Source organism: Carassius gibelio, chromosome B12, assembly GCF_023724105.1.
Source record: "Carassius gibelio isolate Cgi1373 ecotype wild population from Czech Republic chromosome B12, carGib1.2-hapl.c, whole genome shotgun sequence".
Lineage (NCBI taxonomy): Eukaryota > Metazoa > Chordata > Actinopteri > Cypriniformes > Cyprinidae > Carassius > Carassius gibelio.
Genome location: NC_068407.1, coordinates 1625408 through 1644066, shown reverse-complemented (window position 1 = coordinate 1644066; position 18659 = coordinate 1625408). Strand labels below are relative to the sequence as shown.

General features: G+C 33.5%; 2 protein-coding genes across 2 annotated transcripts; one reads left to right on the top strand and one right to left on the bottom strand.

Annotated features, from left to right (window-relative positions):
* Positions 1–226: 226 nt before the first annotated feature.
* LOC127968807 (putative pre-mRNA-splicing factor ATP-dependent RNA helicase DHX32) lies at positions 227–13512 on the top strand. The gene is made up of 11 exons (XM_052570154.1): positions 227–682; positions 2572–2765; positions 3771–4143; positions 6917–7150; positions 7279–7372; positions 7907–8056; positions 9713–9904; positions 10654–10794; positions 10891–11081; positions 12061–12251; positions 13183–13512. Exons 1-11 carry the CDS (start codon positions 413–415, stop codon positions 13370–13372), a joined length of 2220 nt encoding a protein of 739 aa, XP_052426114.1. The 5' UTR covers positions 227–412; the 3' UTR covers positions 13373–13512.
* LOC127968821 (protein BCCIP homolog) lies at positions 13442–18353 on the bottom strand. The gene is made up of 7 exons (XM_052570182.1): positions 18116–18353; positions 17913–17987; positions 17714–17794; positions 16784–16873; positions 16525–16712; positions 15024–15189; positions 13442–13752 (listed from the first exon to the last, which is right to left on the bottom strand). The coding sequence occupies exons 1-7, from the start codon at positions 18245–18247 to the stop codon at positions 13582–13584; spliced, it is 903 nt and encodes a 300-aa protein (XP_052426142.1). The 5' UTR covers positions 18248–18353; the 3' UTR covers positions 13442–13581.
* Between the last annotated feature and the right edge of the window lie 306 nt (positions 18354–18659).

Here is an 18659-nt window from a genome sequence, read left to right as displayed (position 1 = left end):
TATTATTACCCAGATAAAATAATCAGTTAAACACATACAGTATTCAACTGTTTTTGCAGGGCATGCTATCACATTAAAATATGATGATGTTGGAATTGTATCTCTCTTTTTGTATATGTGATCATGCGCAGCCCGAGGAATTAATTTAACTGGATTAACCCATACACATAATAAAGTATTTATTGTGGCTATGGATTAAACGGGACGTCGTGCGTCCGCGTTCACGACCGCGCTCCCTGTCCCGAGCGCGCACACGAAAGCGCAGTGCCAGAGAGCAGCTGTTCCCAGTATCGTGGGGTTTCAGCACACGCACATCCAACAACTTCACGGAGGTTTTCAGGGTGTTTTGACACATGCACGAGCACAGAGGAGTAAAGCGTTTGTGAGTTTGTGAATTTATTACAATAATCTCATGCGCGCGCAGCTGCTTATTATGACCGCACACAGCGAGATCTCAGAAGGAGAGCTCCAGAGAGAGGAATCTGATGATCTGTTTGAGTTTGGAGATGACCTGGAGCTCAATCAGTTTGATGGACTGCCACATTCCTCCAGATACTACAGACTCCTGCAGGAGAGGAGAACTCTGCCTGTTTGGAAACACAGACACGAATTCATGACTTTGCTGGAAAAGAATCAGATTATTATAGTCTCAGGCACAACAAAGACTGGCAAAAGCACACAGGTGAGTTTTTTAGATGTATGCATGCTCCCTCATCAAGTTTCTACCACTTTTTGCTGTTGGTAAGATGCCAGACAGATGTCTGAACTTTTTAATATATTTTTTTAGGCAGTTCCTTTTTATCTGGAATAATTGTTGAAATACAAAAATAGGAGACACCTCAGATTTCAGGAGAAACTTAAAAAAGTGTGTAAATATAGCATCTGTTGTAATAATGCTTGAGAAGCACTAAATATAGCATGGAGAAACACATGATGAACACTAACTTCAGTTTGAGAGCTTCAACTTTAATTGATAAGTTCCTCATTACTATAAGCTACTGAACATAACTGAGGCTTGTCACATGCATTATTGTTTAATTATTACCTGTTTAATTATTGTCACTTTGTGCCAATTAAAATCTGGCTAATTGTGTGTTATGCCTCATCAGTTGAGAAAGAGGCCTGTGGAATAATTAGGCATAATGAACCCATATTAATGATGCAATTATTATCCATGTCTTGTTGCAAAGCTTCCTCCAATGCATTTCAGTTCAACATCTAATTCAATTGAGATTCCAGAAACTGAACATCATAATAGACAACAAAGTCTATAATCTGTGCAAATATACTTAACTAGACATTTAAAGAGAGGTCATCAGTTCTGTGTCATGAAAGCCTGTTTGCTGTGAGTCAGCTGCAAGCATTGTATTCAATCCTGTGAACAATTAGTGTGCCTTCAGCTGATGCTTCGGTCAGTCGTGACAGACTTCTTGCCTCGGCTTTCATTTTAATATCATTTGAGTTCAGCAATTGTAAAAGAAAAGAAAATGCTTTTAGAAAATAAGAAATAATGCATTTATTTAGTTTTACACTACTAAAAGTTTTAAATAATAGAAAAAAATGTTTGCAATATCAACCAATATTAATATTGATAAAAATAAGAACCTATAATGTTAATAATAGAGCACCAATAACAGTTGATTATTTTAAACTACCAAATCATTATATTAGAATGATTTCTTAAGGATCATGGAGTTGAATGACATTGTACAAAATATTACTGTATTTTTATCAGATAAATGCAGACTTGAGACTTATTTCAAAAACATTTAAAAGTCATAATTATTCCAAATGTAGGGTAAACAAGTGACGAAAAATCTGCCAACAAAACAGATCAAAATATTTTTCTTCTCATTATATAAATATCTTAATAAAAATTAATACTTATAATGTCAGGATACTGGAAAACTGTAATATAATGTAATATAAAAATAATTTTCGTTTACACTTTAATTTTTTTACCTACTTGACTAGACATAAATAAAATAAACATTTGATTAGACACATTGCCATATATATATATATATATATATATATATATATATATATATATATATATATATGTGTGTGTGTGTGTGTTCTACATATATTTGACTAACACATATATTTGACTAGACATAATTAATAATGAAATAAACATTTCCTTATGATATTAAGTTGATTGTATTGTTGAAAATGTAATAAAAAATTTTTATAAAAAAAGTAAAATAAGAATAAAAAAAATAACAAAAAGTGGTGATTTTTAAAAAAATATTTTCTTTTTTAAATGTTTTATCATCTGAAAGGTTACCGATCAGTGTCAATTTGGCATTAAGGAAAATTTTGCATATTGCACACATGATGATTTGTGCATTATGTGTAAAGTGGAAATAGGAATCCTGTTCAGTTCACCTGATCTGCTCAGGCTGAAGGTCTAAACCTGCAGCTGTAAAACAAGTCAAGGACAGGTCTGATTGTGAAAGCCGTCCACAGGATACTGAAATCATCTCAATATATTATATTTTTTTCTGAATGCTTCTGTAATGTAATCGACTGCATGCAGATGCTGATAGCTTGTGTCCATGTCTTCAGATCCCTCAGTGGTGTGCAGAGTTCTGTCTGTCTGCTCAGTATCAGCACGGTGTGGTGGTGTGCAGTCAGATACAGAGACGACAGGCTGTTGATTTGGCTCTCCGTGTAGCAGATGAGATGGACGTAAACATCGGGCACGAGATCGGATACAGCATCCCGCTGGAGACGTGCTGCTCCAACGATACTATTCTCAGGTCTCAAAAGTGTCACCATCACCAAAGTTTTCAAGTTGGTGATATTTTAGTTTTGTGCTTTTGCAGCTGAAGTATGAGCAGAATGTGCCATCTTCTGAAATGTTTGAAATACTTGAGGCCTTTTTGCTTTATTATGACTCCGTGGAGGTCAGGGAGGCATTATTTAAAAATTTTTTGGATTTTACCAGACTTTAAAATTTTATCATAATTTAAAAGAAATATAATAATAATATTTAAAACAATAAAAGCTATAATATTAAAATTTCAAATACATCAGATTTTTTTTATATATATAAAAGAACAAATATATATTTTATAAAAGTTTAATCAAATGTCTTATTTTATCTATAAATATGTATAGTCAAATATGACTAAAGCATATCAATACAAAACAAAAGAAATATAGTCTAAAGCATTAATAAAAACATAAAGGTATATATATATATATATATATATATATATATATATATATATATATATATATATATATATATATTTTATATAAATATATATTTGTTTTATAAATGCATCTAATTAAATGTCTTTCTTTATTATAAAAATGTTTTTAAAGCATATCAATAAAAAACATAATAAAATTAATTAAAAAAAAATTACATAACAAATTAATGCCCAGTCAAATAAATCTTATTTTGTTTTATTACAGAAATATGTCTAATCAAATGTCTAAAACATAAAAAAATAAAAGGAATTTTATTTCATTAACAGAAGTGTTTTATCAAATGTCTTATTTTATATTAGAAATATGTCCAATCAAATGTCTAAAAACTTATTAATTAAAAAAACAAAATAAATCATTTTTATTTATGTTTTTATTTTAGTGCTTCTGCTTTTTTTTTTTTTTTGCTTTTTTCATGAGGTTTTGTTGAATAGGTCACTAATAATATAGATAGAACTTTGTACAATTATGCATCTTTCTACGTCTATATATTTAGCATATTTATCTGTAGCCTAAATGTCAAAACCAAAACGGCGTTCTGGTTGCAGGTACTGCACCGATGATGTCCTGCTGGGGGAGTTGATGTCAGACCCCCTGCTGGAGCATTATGGGGTGTTGGTGATAGACCAGGCCCATGAGAGGACGGTGAGCACAGATGTTCTGCTGGGTCTGCTGAGAGAGGTGCTTCTCCATCGGCCTGAGCTCAGGGTGGTGGTCCTGTCCGCTCCGCCTGCTTCAGACACGCTCCTCAAACACTACGGGAACGTCCCACACCTGCACCTGGACGCCCCGTGCGCTGGTGAAGTGATCCACAGCAACAGCAGCAGCGCTGAAAGCTTCCATTCGGCTCTGAGACTCACGCTGGAGGTCCATCGGTCCAGAGAGCCTGGAGACGTAGCTGTGTTTCTAGCTTCAGAGCAGGTGAGATGAAGTGTGTGAGGGGATTAGAACAGCTCGTGAACTTTTATGCTTTACAAATCATTGTAGCAATAATTAAAGCATTATTATTATTATTAATTTATCTGGACAATTAACGAGCATTAACCTGGAATGATCCAAGAGCTGGAGAGTTGAATATTAACACTAAAAGTGAATATTTGATTAATGAATGAATTCGTGAGTGAATGAATGAATGAATGTGTGAATATTTGATTGAGTGAATGAATGAATTAATGCATGAGTATATTAATGAATGTCAATGAATGAGTGAGTGAATGAATGAATGAGTGAGTGAATGAATGAATGAATGAATGCATAAATGTGTGATTGAGTGAATTAATGAATTAACGCATGAGTATATTACTGAATAAGTGAATGAATGAGTGAGTGAATGAATGAGTGCGTGAGTGAGTGAATGAATGAATGTGTGAGTGGGTGAATGAATGAATGAATGTGTGAGTGGGTGAATGAATTGAGTGTGTGAGTGAATGAATGAATGAATGTGTGAGTGGGTGAATGAGTGAATTCGTGAGTGAATGAGTGAATGTGTGAGTGAGGGAGTGAATGCGTGAATGAGTGAATTCGTGAGTGAATGAGTGAATGTGTGAGTGAGTGAGTGAATGAGTGAATGTGTGAGTGAGTGAATGCGTGAGTGAGTGAATGAGTGAATTCGTGAGTGAATGAGTGAATGTGTGAGTGAGTGAATGCGTGAGTGAGTGAATGAGTGAATGTGTGAGTGAGTGAATGCGTGAGTGAGTGAATGAGTGAATTCGTGAGTGAATGAGTGAATGTGTGAGTGAGTGAATGCGTGAGTGAGTGAATGAGTGAATTCGTGAGTGAATGAGTGAATGTGTGAGTGAGTGAATGAGTGAATGTGTGAGTGAGTGAATGCGTGAGTGAGTGAATGAGTGAATTCGTGAGTGAATGAGTGAATGTGTGAGTGAGTGAATGCGTGAGTGAGTGAATGAGTGAATTTGTGAGTGAATGAGTGAATGTGAGTGAGTGAGTGAATGCGTGAGTGAGTGAATGAGTGAATTTGTGAGTGAATGAGTGAATGTGTGAGTGAGTGAGTGAATACAAGAGTGAGTGAATGAGTGAATTCGTGAGTGATTGAGAGAATGTGTGAGTGAGTGAGTGAATGCGTGAGTGAGTGAATGTGATGAGATAGTGAGTGCGTGCGTGCGTGAATGAGTGAGTGAGTGAGTGAGTGAATGCGTGAGTGAGTGAATGAGTGAATGTGTGAGTGAGTGAATGCGTGAGTGAGTGAATGAGTGAATTCGTGAGTGAATGAGTGAATGTGTGAGTGAGTGAATGCGTGAGTGAGTGAATGAGTGAATTTGTGAGTGAATGAGTGAATGTGAGTGAGTGAGTGAATGCGTGAGTGAGTGAATGAGTGAATTTGTGAGTGAATGAGTGAATGTGTGAGTGAGTGAGTGAATACAAGAGTGAGTGAATGAGTGAATTCGTGAGTGATTGAGAGAATGTGTGAGTGAGTGAGTGAATGCGTGAGTGAGTGAATGAGTGAGTGAGTGAGTGAGTGAGTGAATTAATGAGTTAGTGAGTGAATGAGTGAGTGAGTGAATTAATGAGTTAGTGAGTGTATGAATGCGTGAGTGAGTGAGCGAATTAATGGCTGCGTGAATGAATGCATCCAGCTCACTGATCTAATAGATAAGAGCACTTGTGTTAATTGGATTTTGAACACTAATGTTTAAAAGTTTTTGTGTTTGAAAAAAGTCTTAGCCACTGCTGCATTTGAGCAAAAATACAATTAAGAACAGTAATATGGTGAAATAATTTTGCAGTTTAAATCAGCTGTTTTCTATTTGAATGTATTGTAAAATGTAATTAATTCCAGTGATAGCAATGGCAATATTTTGTACATTATGCATTTATTTTTTTACTGTATTTACTGTTCTCAGATGTTTTTGTGATATTCTGTGTGTAAATATCCCATCCCATCTTCAAGTAGCCTAACAGCACACCAGCAAGGGAACTAGTTGCACACAGAAATTGGGGTTGGATGTTGTTCAAGTAATCATAACCTTTAGCAGTAGCAGTAGTGATGCTTGCTGTAGTGGACAGCACTAACACAGTGTTCTCCGTGATGACAATGACTTTGTTGTGCTCAGCACGCTCAGCAGTGTCTGAATGAATACGTCCACTCAGCTCTTTCACTCTGCCCTGTAAAATCACATTAATGCCACATACATAGATTTAACTGGTTTAATCAATCACAATATTACAGACAGTTACCAATCACTTTTTTCAACATCAACAGATGGTAGAACAGAAGCTGCATCTGACATGGCATTGGTTTATTTGCACAGACTGTTTAATGCTGTTCATGTACATGTATATGTGCAAAAAATGCATAATGTACAGTAAATAGTCTTTAAATTAAAAAAAACTCATGAGATGGTGAAGCTGCTATATCATAACAAAATTACTGTTGATTATTGGTCTTGATATTCTAATAATTTTGTGGGGAAATAAAAGCAGTCCTATTTTTAGAGCTGTTTATGAATTTGTTTGTTGCTTTGTACAGTTTAGAAAATCAAGACCCTATGTAGCATGAAAAACAAAACCATTCTTTTGCAGAAGCTGAATCTCTGGAATCTTTTCTGCACTTTGTTTATAATGAGCAAATTGACAATTGCTAAATAAAAAGTCAACGAGAAGTGCACTAAACAACTGTTCTCTCCAGTGTCGAATCAAAAGCCTGTGTGTGTGTGTGTGTGTGTGTGTGTTTCAGGAGGTGCTCTGTGCCTGTAATATTCTCTCTACAGAAGCATCCAGGATGAGTGCATCTCTGGGAAAACTGAGAGCAGTTCCTCTGTGTCCTGGATACTCTGTAATGTGTCCACCAATCACAGAAAGCCCACAGATGAGTAGGCGGGTCTTCGTTTCCTGTAGCCAATCAGAGGACCTGTTCTGGCCGGTGGACACCATTACTTTTGTCATCGATACTGGAGTAGAGAAGAGATTAGTGAGTGTGCTGAAAACTACGTTTGTTGTTGGTTTTGTAGCTTTTCGAATCAAAATTTCACTGTTTTGCAAATGTGTTTGAGCAGTCTTGTGATTGTAAATTCATATAATCTGTGGTATTGTGTGTAGGTGTATAACCCACGAGTGAGAGCCAGTTCAGAGGTCATCCGGCCCATCAGTAAATGTCAAGCAGAAATCCGTAAACGACTGACCGGATCAACAGGTGTGTACAGTTTAATGGAAATCACAGTTTTGCAAATAAATGTAAAACATTGCAATTCTGTAAATATTGTGGTGATGTCATTACTGCATTTTAAATAAACATAATTTATACATAAGTGGATATACAAAATGAATGAATAAAAGAAGTGTATATCTTGTCTTTATTCCAGTCAGTCATTTAATGTCCTATTAATTTATTTAATATTATATTTAATATAATTTAATACATTATTTTATAATGTATTGGTATTATTTGATATTATGTTTATTATTTAATAAATGATTATTTTATATATTTTTTATTATTATTATTATTACATTGTTTTATGATTATAATCAGATTGTAGGAAAATGAATTTCAAAAAACATAAGAAGTGATTAAAATTAGCTCTCCGTTAAGCGTGATGAATTTTGAAGAGGAATAAAAAGCACTTAAGCTTTAAATCAGTGGCATGTAATTTCACAGCATTTGTTTGGCTGCTCAGTAGAGAGTCATTTTCAGTAGTGAATCACTGCTGAATGTGTTTGTTTGAAGGGAAGTGCTTCTGTTTGTATCCTGAGGACGTTCAGCTGCCCGCTGAGATCCCTCCTCGCATTCTGGAGTCCAACATCACATCAACAGTGCTCTATCTGAAGAGGATGGAGACGGCCGGGATCAGACACTGTGACTTCATCAGCAGACCTGGTGGGTCAGATTTCATTTCATTCAGACCAGGATGTCACAGTGGCATATGACAGTTGTCTACATTCAGCTTTACCAATGAGTAGAATGTCAGTAAACTATGGAAGCCCATTTCCGTCATAAAAATTCACATTTCTGACTTTTTTTTTCCCTCACAAAAGTTTTTTTTTTTTTTTTTTGTGAGTAAAAAACACAGAAATCTGACTTTTTCTTGCAATTATGAGTTTATATCTGACAAAATCTCAGTTTTGAGTTTATATTTGACGAACTCTCACAATTATGAGTTTATATCTGTCAAAATCTTGACATTTTAAGTTTATATCTGACAAAATCTCGCAATTGAGTTTATATCTGATGAAATCTCGCAATTGAGTTTATATCTGACGAAATCTCGCAATTGAGTTTATCTCACAATTGAGTTTATATCTGACGAAATCTCGCAATTGAGTTTATATCTGACGAAATCTCACAATTGAGTTTATCTCACAATTGAGTTTATATCTGACGAAATCTCGCAATTGAGTTTATCTCACAATTGAGTTTATATCTGACGAAATCTCACAATTGAGTTTATATCTGACGAAATCTCACAAGTGAGTTTATATCTGACGAAATCTCGCAATTGAGTTTATCTCGCAATTGAGTTTATATCTGACGAAATCTCCCAATTGAGTTTATCTCACAATTGAGTTTATATCTGACAAAATCTCGCAATTGAGTTTATATCTGACGAAATCTCACAATTGAGTTTAAATCTGACGAAATCTCGCAATTGAGTTTATCTCGCAATTGAGTTTATATCTGACGAAATCTCGCAATTGAGTTTATATCTGAAGAAATCTCACAAGGGAGTTTATATCTGACGAAATCTCGCAATTGAGTTTATCTCACAATTGAGTTTATATCTGACAAAATCTCGCAATTGAGTTTATATCTGACAAAATCTCGCAATTGAGTTTATATCTGACGAAATCTCGCAATTGAGTTTATCTCACAATTGAGTTCATATCTGACGCAATTGAGTTTGTCACAATTGAGTTTATATCTGACAAAATCTCGCAATTCTGACTATATCTGACGAAATCTCGCAATTCAGTTTATACCTGCAAAATTTGGAAATTTTGAGTTTATATCTGACAAAAACTTGCAATTCTGAGCTTATATCTTCCAGTTATGAATTGCAAGGGGGGGGGGGATGATATTTAAAAAAAATTTCATTCAGTTTTATTTTTTTATCCAAGCTTCCATAATAAACACCATTGATAGCTTACCTAAAAGAGTAGAGTAGAGTTTTTCATGAACGCGGCAGGTTTAGTCTGTAAAGTCTCACTGTAGACTATAATTGTTGCTATTTTGAAGCTGTGTGGATGGGTTTCTGGTTTCTGACTGGCGTTCGGTCATGTGTGCATTTGCTGAACTGAGAGCTCTTCTGTCTGCTGGGTTTACACTCTTTGTTTCTGGACTTTGGGAAGCTCAGAGGAGAAAGAGAGAAATTCATTAGTGACCAAACACACACAATACACAGGAAGAGAAGGGGCTCAGTCAGTGTCTTTTAGAAATAGCAGAGACAACTGCCCAGACTTGTTTCATTAGTTAACACATTTAATAAGTTGTGGAAGGACACATTTGCATGATTTTTGTTTTGATTTGCACTTCCAGATCCCGAGGGCCTCATGCAGGCATTGGAGGAGCTCGATTATCTCGCTGCTTTGGACAACGATGGAAACCTGTCTGAGATGGGCATCATCATGTCAGAGCTTCCTCTGGATCCACAGATGGCGAAGGCTCTGTTAGCGTCCTGCGAGTTTGACTGCGCTAGCGAGATGCTAACCATCGCCGCAATGCTAACAGGTAAAGCTTGAACACACTGTAAAATGTGGCCAACTGATTTCCAATGACTAATAGCCAGTCAGCCATGTGTTATATATATTTTCATTTACAGATATTTATTATTATTATTATTATTACTATATCATGAATATTATCCATATTTATTATTAATTAAAGACAATAAAATGAACATTTAATTTTCAATGTCTTGGATGGGTTATAAAGAGACATTAAATTAAAGAAATAAATGATATATTATTTATATTATTAGATTACATTTTAAAATAATAACTTATTATGCATGCTATGCATATTTATTATCAATAAAATTTAACCATATAAATGTATGTATTATTAATAATATTAAACTAAATTAAATAAATTTTTTGCATTGCATTAATTGTAAATATTAATACAAGTGTGTGTGTATATATATATATATATATATATATATATAATTTTTTGAGTTATTAATTCAGGTATTTATTTATTAGGGAAAAAAAATAATTAATAGAATTGAAAAATTTGAAATGAATAAATAGTTTCTAGAAAGGAACTTGTTTAAATATATTGTTCAGAATAAATATATTTGAAGTTACAAATCATCATGCTTTGTGGCATCATTTTCATGTTCTTTCAGGAAAGTAAAAAAAAAAAGTATTTTTTTAATGCACAAGTGTACCTAAATTAATCTCTAACTATACCTGGTATGGATATGTTTTTAAAACACACTCGTGCTCGATCCGTCTTCATGCATCTGTTTCCATCAGCACCAAGCTGCTTCCTGGATCCCCCCGTCGGCATGGTAACAGAAGTCATGCGCTGTCATATGAAGCTCCAGCATCCAGAAGGTGACCACTTCACCCTCATCAACATCTACAACACCTTCAAACGCAGCCAGAGGGAACCATGTGAGCGCCGCTCTTCCTCTCATGAGTGCTCAGGTGAAGAGCGAGAGTGTGTTAAGCATCTCTCTCTCTCTGTCTGTGTGTGTGTGTGTGTGTCAGGTCTCAGTCAGGAGCAGTGGTGTGAGCAGTACTTCCTGTGCTGTGATGCTCTGCAGACTGCAGACGCCATCAGAGCTCAACTCACAGACGTCCTGAAACGCATCGAGCTGCCCATCTCAGAAGCAGCCTTCGGCACCAAAACCAACGCACTCAACATCAAGAGAGCGCTGCTCGCGGGCTTCTTCATGCAGGTCTGAAAACATACGTCCTTATGGACATATGCAGTACATTTTTTCTTATGTCATAGTGTATTTTAACTGATGTTTAATTGTAGTGTTGTTTTTTTTGTACTCATTGTTTATTTATTTTTTTACAATTTCTTTATTTACTCAGTTAAAAAAAATTATTTATTGTTTTATTTACTCATTGTTAAAAAATATTTGTTTTATTTACTCATTGTATATATTTTTTAATTTATTGTTTTATATATTGTTTCTTTTTTTATTTATTGTTTTATTTACTCAGTTAAAAAAAATATTGTTTTATTTACTCATTGTTTATTTTATTACATTTTGAGCTATATATATATTATATTATTTTTTATTATTATTAATTTCTCTAAGGTCCACTTATAGTGGTAGTAAGGTTTAACATTCATAAACCATTTTGATATGTATTTTAACTATTATTATTTTATTCAACTATTAATATTTATCCAGGTGCTGTATTTATTTAATTTTATTATTATTTTATTTAATTTACTAATCTCCCTAAGGTCCACTTAGTGTGCAAATAAAGCTTCAGAAATATTTTTGAGTTATATTTCCGTATTTGCATTAATTTTTTGTTGTTGTTGTTGTTTTTTTGCCTGAGGTCTATTTATAATATTTGTATAAGTTTCATAACCTATCAGAAAGTTCTTAGCTGTATTTATATTTATTTAAAAGCCTATTTGGTTATTTATCAATTCATTTTTATTTATCTATTCATTCCACTGTCCACTGTCAGTGTCCATTTCTGTTAGTAAAGTTTCATTTGTTTTTATTTATATTGTTTGCCATTTTCATAATGTTATTTTTTTTAATTATTTATTTAAATTTCCATTTTAAAAAATAGTTTTCTAAAAAAGAAAAAAAACTGATAGCTGTTAGTACAAAAACAGTTTTTCCTCAGGGCTTGATTTGAAGTGTCAGTCATGATTGTGTTCTGGAGCTCTCCTGTGTCCCTCAGATGGCCAGAGATGTGGACGGTTCGGGGAATTACTTCATGCTGCTGAACAAACACGTGGCTCAGGTTCACCGTCTGTCGGGTTACAGAGCAAAAGCTCATAAACTGGGTCTGCCAGAGTGGGTTCTGTTCCACGAGTACAGCCTCTCCGACAACAACTGCATCCGCACTGTCACACAGATCTCTCCGCAGACGTAAGTGTGTGACATCATCAGTAATCTCTGGTCACACAGTGGACAGCTTCTCAGATCCACATCAGCTGCTGCTCACCTCTGCTCTTCTTTCATTCATTCATTCATTCATTTACAGAAATAAACACTGCCAATATGAACATCCTGAACATTATTAGACATTTTAAAACTATGGTGTCCTGAATGGGATATGTTTACAATCAGCATTGACAATTGACTATTTAATAATATAAAAAAAAAATAATAATAATAATAAATAAATAAATATATATATATATATATATATATATATATATATATATATATATATATATATATATATAAATAAACACATGATAGGTTAAAAAATTGATATCCCGAATGCACTGTAAGTAAAAGCGTGTGCTAAATGTATTGATTTAATTTAATATATACATGTTTTATTTTATATTTTTAAATATATATATATTTTTTTACATTTCTTATATTCATTATTATTTATTATTAAATGTTTGTAAATTGTATTTTTTGTTTACATTTTTATTATTCATAATTTTAAATTAAAACGTTTGCTCTTGACGAAGTTTCTTGAAAATTTAGTGTATATTTAAATTTTGTGTGGCATCTCTTATGCTTAAAAAAAGGCTGCATTTATTTGATTAAAAATAAAATAACACAAAAAAATGTGGAATATTATTAAAATTTAAAATAACAATTTTCTATCTGAATATATTGTTCAATTTTATTTATTCTTGAGAAGGAAAGCTGCATTTTCAGCCTCCCTCCTGCGGTCTTCAGTGTCACATGACCCTTCAGAATTGCTGCTCAAGAATCATTATTAATGCTGACAACCATTGTCATATGTTTTGTTGCACAACGTTTAAAAAGTTAACAATTTATTTGAAATAGAATTGTTTAGTAATTAATGCTTAAGTCCCGTTCTCTTCTGTTTCAGGTTTCTTGAGATGGCGCCGCAGTATTTCTTCTGTAATCTTCCGCCGAGCGAGAGTAAAGAGATCCTGCAGCACATTCTGGACAGTGACAGGACGGGGGACGCAAGAAGAACGAAACCTCAATCATCCACACCAGAAACAAAGACTGAGGCGACAGAAGCTGAATCACATGACCGATGTGTCATACAGTGACCTCATCGAATCACATGTGTAAATAGTGCTCAATTATCTGGGATTGTTACTCTTCAAAAGACACTCCAGTCCTGTTTGGGTGGTTTATTTTCTGGGTAATTTCAACGGATTATGTACAGAAATAAATGTTTTCACTGGTTTGTGGCTGGTTTATACATTCAACCTGGGACATTAAACATCTCTTATCCAGAAGAAGAAGAGCTCAGTGTTCAGACGCTCAGATATTCGGTCATTTTATCGATGATGGCTCCCATCTTGTCCATCGGGATCACCATCACGGTGCGGAACGGTTTCATCGGTACGTCTTCGTAAGACCACTTTCCCGTCGCACAGGAGTCGGCCTCGTCCTGGACGCAGTAGCTGAACTTCAGCGTGGCTTGCTGCGAAACAACAAAATGTGTTGAAGGTCGAGCCAAAACAACACTTTTCTGTAGATTCACAGTGCTGTTATATTCAGGTTTCATACATTTAATAACGTCACGGATTTCTCAACTATTTACATTTAGCTCCGAAATATTTAATTGGGTAGAAACTTTCTGATTGCAATTTATTTTTATTTTTTTTAAGTGAACAACTGGAAAAGTCACTGAAATTCATTATTCAAAGCCAGGGTTATTATAGTTAACAAATTAAAAGCATACAATTATTTACATGAAATAAACATTTTAGATAGTTTTCAAACATAAAAAAAGCAAATAAAAGTTGCAAAACACCAGTGCTGAAATTTTAAGTAAAAATAATATTCAGTATTTTAAGTTAATTTTTATTTCAGCTTGTTGACAAATAAAATGTCAAAAACTGATAAACTTAAAAAAAAAAAAAAAAAAAAAAACTTGACATTTACACAAAAAAAAAATCTTTTAAATGCAACAAAAAAGCAATATATTTAATGTTAAATAATATTTTAAATTATAATATTTATTAATATAATTAAATATATATTTAAAATATATTATAATATTTGAGCTAGTTTTCAAACAAAAAGGAAAATAATATATATATATATAACTACATTTAATTTTTTTTTTTTTTTTTACAAATTTTTATTTCAGCTAGTTGCCAAATAAAATTTCTAAAACTGAATTAAATTCATAAAAACTGTTGACATTTAAACAAAATCTAATAAAAAAAAGACAAGATAAACTTTAAAACAGAACAAAAAGCAAACATTAAAAACTAAATGCAAATATTATATATATATAAAATATTATTTTTTTTTATTATTTTTTATATATATATATATCCTTTGCAAAAAAAATTCATTACTGTTTCATCACTGACAATTAAACTTGTGTTAATCAGTAAAGTCAATTTTGAGGACATAGTGACTTCAATATACAGGTGCATCTCAATAAATTAGAAAGTCGTGGAAAAGTTCATTTATTTCAATAATTCAACTCAAATTGTGAAACTCGTGTATTAAGTTAATTCAATGCACACAGACTGAAGTAGTTTAAGTCTTTGGTTCTTTTAATTGTGATGCTTTTGGCTCACATTTAACAAAAACCCACTTCTACAAACAACTTCAGTCTGTGTGCATTAAATTAATTTAATACATGAGTTTCACAATTTGAGTTGAATTACTGAAATGTATTTGATTTATTGAGAAGCACCTGTGAGTCTAGATGTGAGAAGTGAGAGTTACACTGACCTCGTAGAAGAACTCCTCCTCGTCGTTCACGAACAGCAGCTCGTCTTTGGGTTGAGCTGCTCCGGATCTGCTCTTCTTCGCTGGTTTGCAGGTTTTACTGATCATCAAGCAGAAATGGCATTTACCGCTGGGTTTATTGGTCCTTTGTGCTTCGGCCATTTCCTTCCTGTGAAACCAGACCGCATGAATAACCATCAACACCTGCACTAAACTGTGTTCCTCAAACTCAGATCCATCTCAAACTCAGCAAACTGAGAAATGTTTGGTTGTTTTTTATGGTGCAACACTTTCCTCAGTGTTCACAGGGATTGTGCACTGACTCACATCAGAGACACGTTACATAAGATCCTAATGAATCCAGGTGATGGCTGTCAGCTTCAGCCTGAAACAACACGATTATAACACGGAGACGTTCCTGCATCTTCCAGCACGAGTCTCTTCAATCAGTCACGCTGGAAAAACTGCCTTGATGATGGTCACTTTAAGAAAGTGTGTTCATATTGTGTTTAATATAATTTTTTCAACTGATCGTGCACCTTTATAATTTTTTTTAAACATTTGTTTTTCCTTTTCAATCACCATTTTAAGGAAAGACACGCCAGATGAAGAGATTAAAAAAAAATGAACCAATATATCATCATAATTTTCCATTTGACCTATTATCAGACGGAAAAAGAATTTCAAACGTGTTTTTTGCATTATAAGGTTTTTTTATGTTTTTTTTAAATAGGCAAATGGGGCTTTATTTAACTAATGGACTAATTTACATACATTTTTGTCCAGCAAAAAAAAAATAATAATAATAATTTGGGATAAATGAAGCTAGGTTTAATTTTTTTTTTATTTATGTTTTTTTATTTATTTTTTTAGACAGGTTTTTACATTGTGGATTTTAGATTTTTCTTTTTGTATTTCTTCACAAGTTAGAAAATATCAAAGGCAAATAAACAAATAAATAAAATTACCATGCTTTTAGCATTATTGAGATAATATTTTAAATTTTTATATAATTTTTTTTTAATTCTATTTTCATTTTAAAGCTTTAATACAAATGTGTTGTTTATTTTTAGTAGTAGTTTATGGTTATATACTTTTCTATTTAAGTTTTAGATTTTTAGTGCATTGAAGTAACATACATACATACATATACATATATATACATATATACATATACATACATATATATATAAAATATATAAAAACTATATTTTGTATTTCTGTTTAAATAACCAAATTTTTTTTTATTAACTGTATTCATTTATTTATGCATTTAATTATTTAAATACAAATTTAACAAGTTATTTGGCCCTCCATACTGAACAACACATTATGAAATGCACAAAATCTCAAAACTGACTAGTGCATAAAACAACAAAAACATCAACAATGTCTCTGCATGTGTTGTCTTGTCTTAAATGTGTAACCCTACCTGTATTTGCACATGCCTACATGTATATCTCCAGAAGCACACCCTCTGGTGGTCAGAGCACTGAACACTTACTGAAGTTGTTTGTGCATGGGGAGGGCGATCTGTGGCGGGACGTTGACGAATCTCTCGCTCAGCAGCAGCCCGACAGATTGACCGTTACCCAGCAGCAGCTGCTCGAAGCGCTCCTGAACATCCGGGGAGCTGCTTTTGGCACACTGCTCTAAAAGCATGTCCTTCAGCTGCTCCAGACACTCCACACCCTGATCAACACACACCAGACCATCAGACGGGACACACACATCTGATTCAGTATTGGGAGTATTGTTCTCACCTGTCTCTCGGTGAGGTTCACCATGCTGATGACCCCAAACACCTCGTCCGGGTCGCCCTCGTCATCGCTGTCCTCCGGTACCTCCGCTTGCTGGAGCAAAACACAGTAAACATACTTAAAAACATGCATTACAATCAAAATATAATAATTAAGGACATATACACTGTTCAAGTTCATTACGTTTAATAATATATTATATTATACATATGTTGATTATCAGTGTATTTTAGAGCAGGGGTTTTAATTTTTTTAAATACCATGAACCCCAAAAATATTAAACCTTACGAGGATCCCTCATGCTAAAAAATTCTAAAAATATATATTTTCATGTACAAAAAAAAAAAAAGTTGTATTTAATTAATGCATATTATAAATGTGAGAATATAGTTAGTGTCTTACATTGCTGCGATGTAATTTTTTCGTGTATATATATGTTTTTTTTTTCTATAAATAGTATTTTATTAATTCATTTATTTTGGATCTTAATTTAGTTTTTTTATCATATGTATATTATTTTTGTCTCTCTACCATTCTCTTTAGCACTTCCTTGTGACACCTGGTTTGACAAAATAAATAAATTTGTTTTAAGGATAAGTAATAAGTAATAATATAGTGAAATATACAGTTACATAAGGGAACACATTTTTGCAAAAAAAAAAATACACTATTATTAGTTTCTAAAAGTTTAGTGTTGGTTTGCTTGTAATAAAAATGAATGGTTTAAAGTGCAACCAAGATCTGATTTTGATCATTAACTTAATTATATTTCATAAAAAAATAATAATAATTAATGTCCATTACTATTCATTATTAGCTGTTATAATGGTGGTTATCGGTCTATGATAATGTACAAAAGAGATAAATTACCATTAAAAAATAAATAAATAATGAATAAAAAAAGTATTAAGAAACCCATTTTTAAAGTCTAACCCTGATGACGCTGCCGATGTGATTCTGCTGGATGATGACGTCAGTCAGATCAGATGTGTTCACGTGAGACTTCAGGAACAGCTGGAAAGACAAAAACATACATATTCTTAGGGATTTGTAATCTTTGTTGAAGTGCAAACTGAGCAGTGTAAGCTATATCTTCACGTTCAGTGCGGTTCAGACGTGAATGTCTCTGTACCTGCTGCAGAAGGGTTTTAATGCCGTGAAAGTCGTTGTCAGATATCGTGTGTGCCTCAAAGTCCACGATAACCTCCTTAACACAAATCAAAACACATACACTAAATGATCACACACACAAAAACACGTATATTAACACAGAGCCAGTCTGGCCTGCACATCACGACATCATTGGCTCCAGAAACAGTTAAAATCACAACTTACCTCGTTTATTTCTTCTTCTGAATTCTCATTGTCCTCTTCGCCAGAGTCTTCCAGACCCTCGTCCGAGCTTTCATCGCTGTCTTGAGGGTTTTGTCCCGTTTCAATAGCTCGCCTCTTCGCAGATGAAGCCATGTCGCTCTCTACAGCATGCAGGAAACGGACACAAGTTCACGCAGAGCAACGTTCTGTGTTGTGCACATGGTAGGAAACTGAGGAGTCGTATCGGCCATGTTGGCTCAAACTAGGCGTACAAGGATACGCACAATACCTCCTGGTACAAGATCCAAAATGGCGTCTGTTTCAGATGACGATGTTCGAGAAGCAACAGATACAATATTTTACGCAGGAGTGCTGCGTTAAAATTATTTATTATTTAGCAATGACACGGATTAAATTCCAAACAATTATAATTGCCTACATTGAAATATAAGTATTCTTTATCGTAGTTTTAAGGACTACTGAAGCACTATGTTATATTACAAAATAAAAGTCGATTTGATGGGATTACTTACTGTAATTGCATTATTTTCTTTAAATTGCTTTC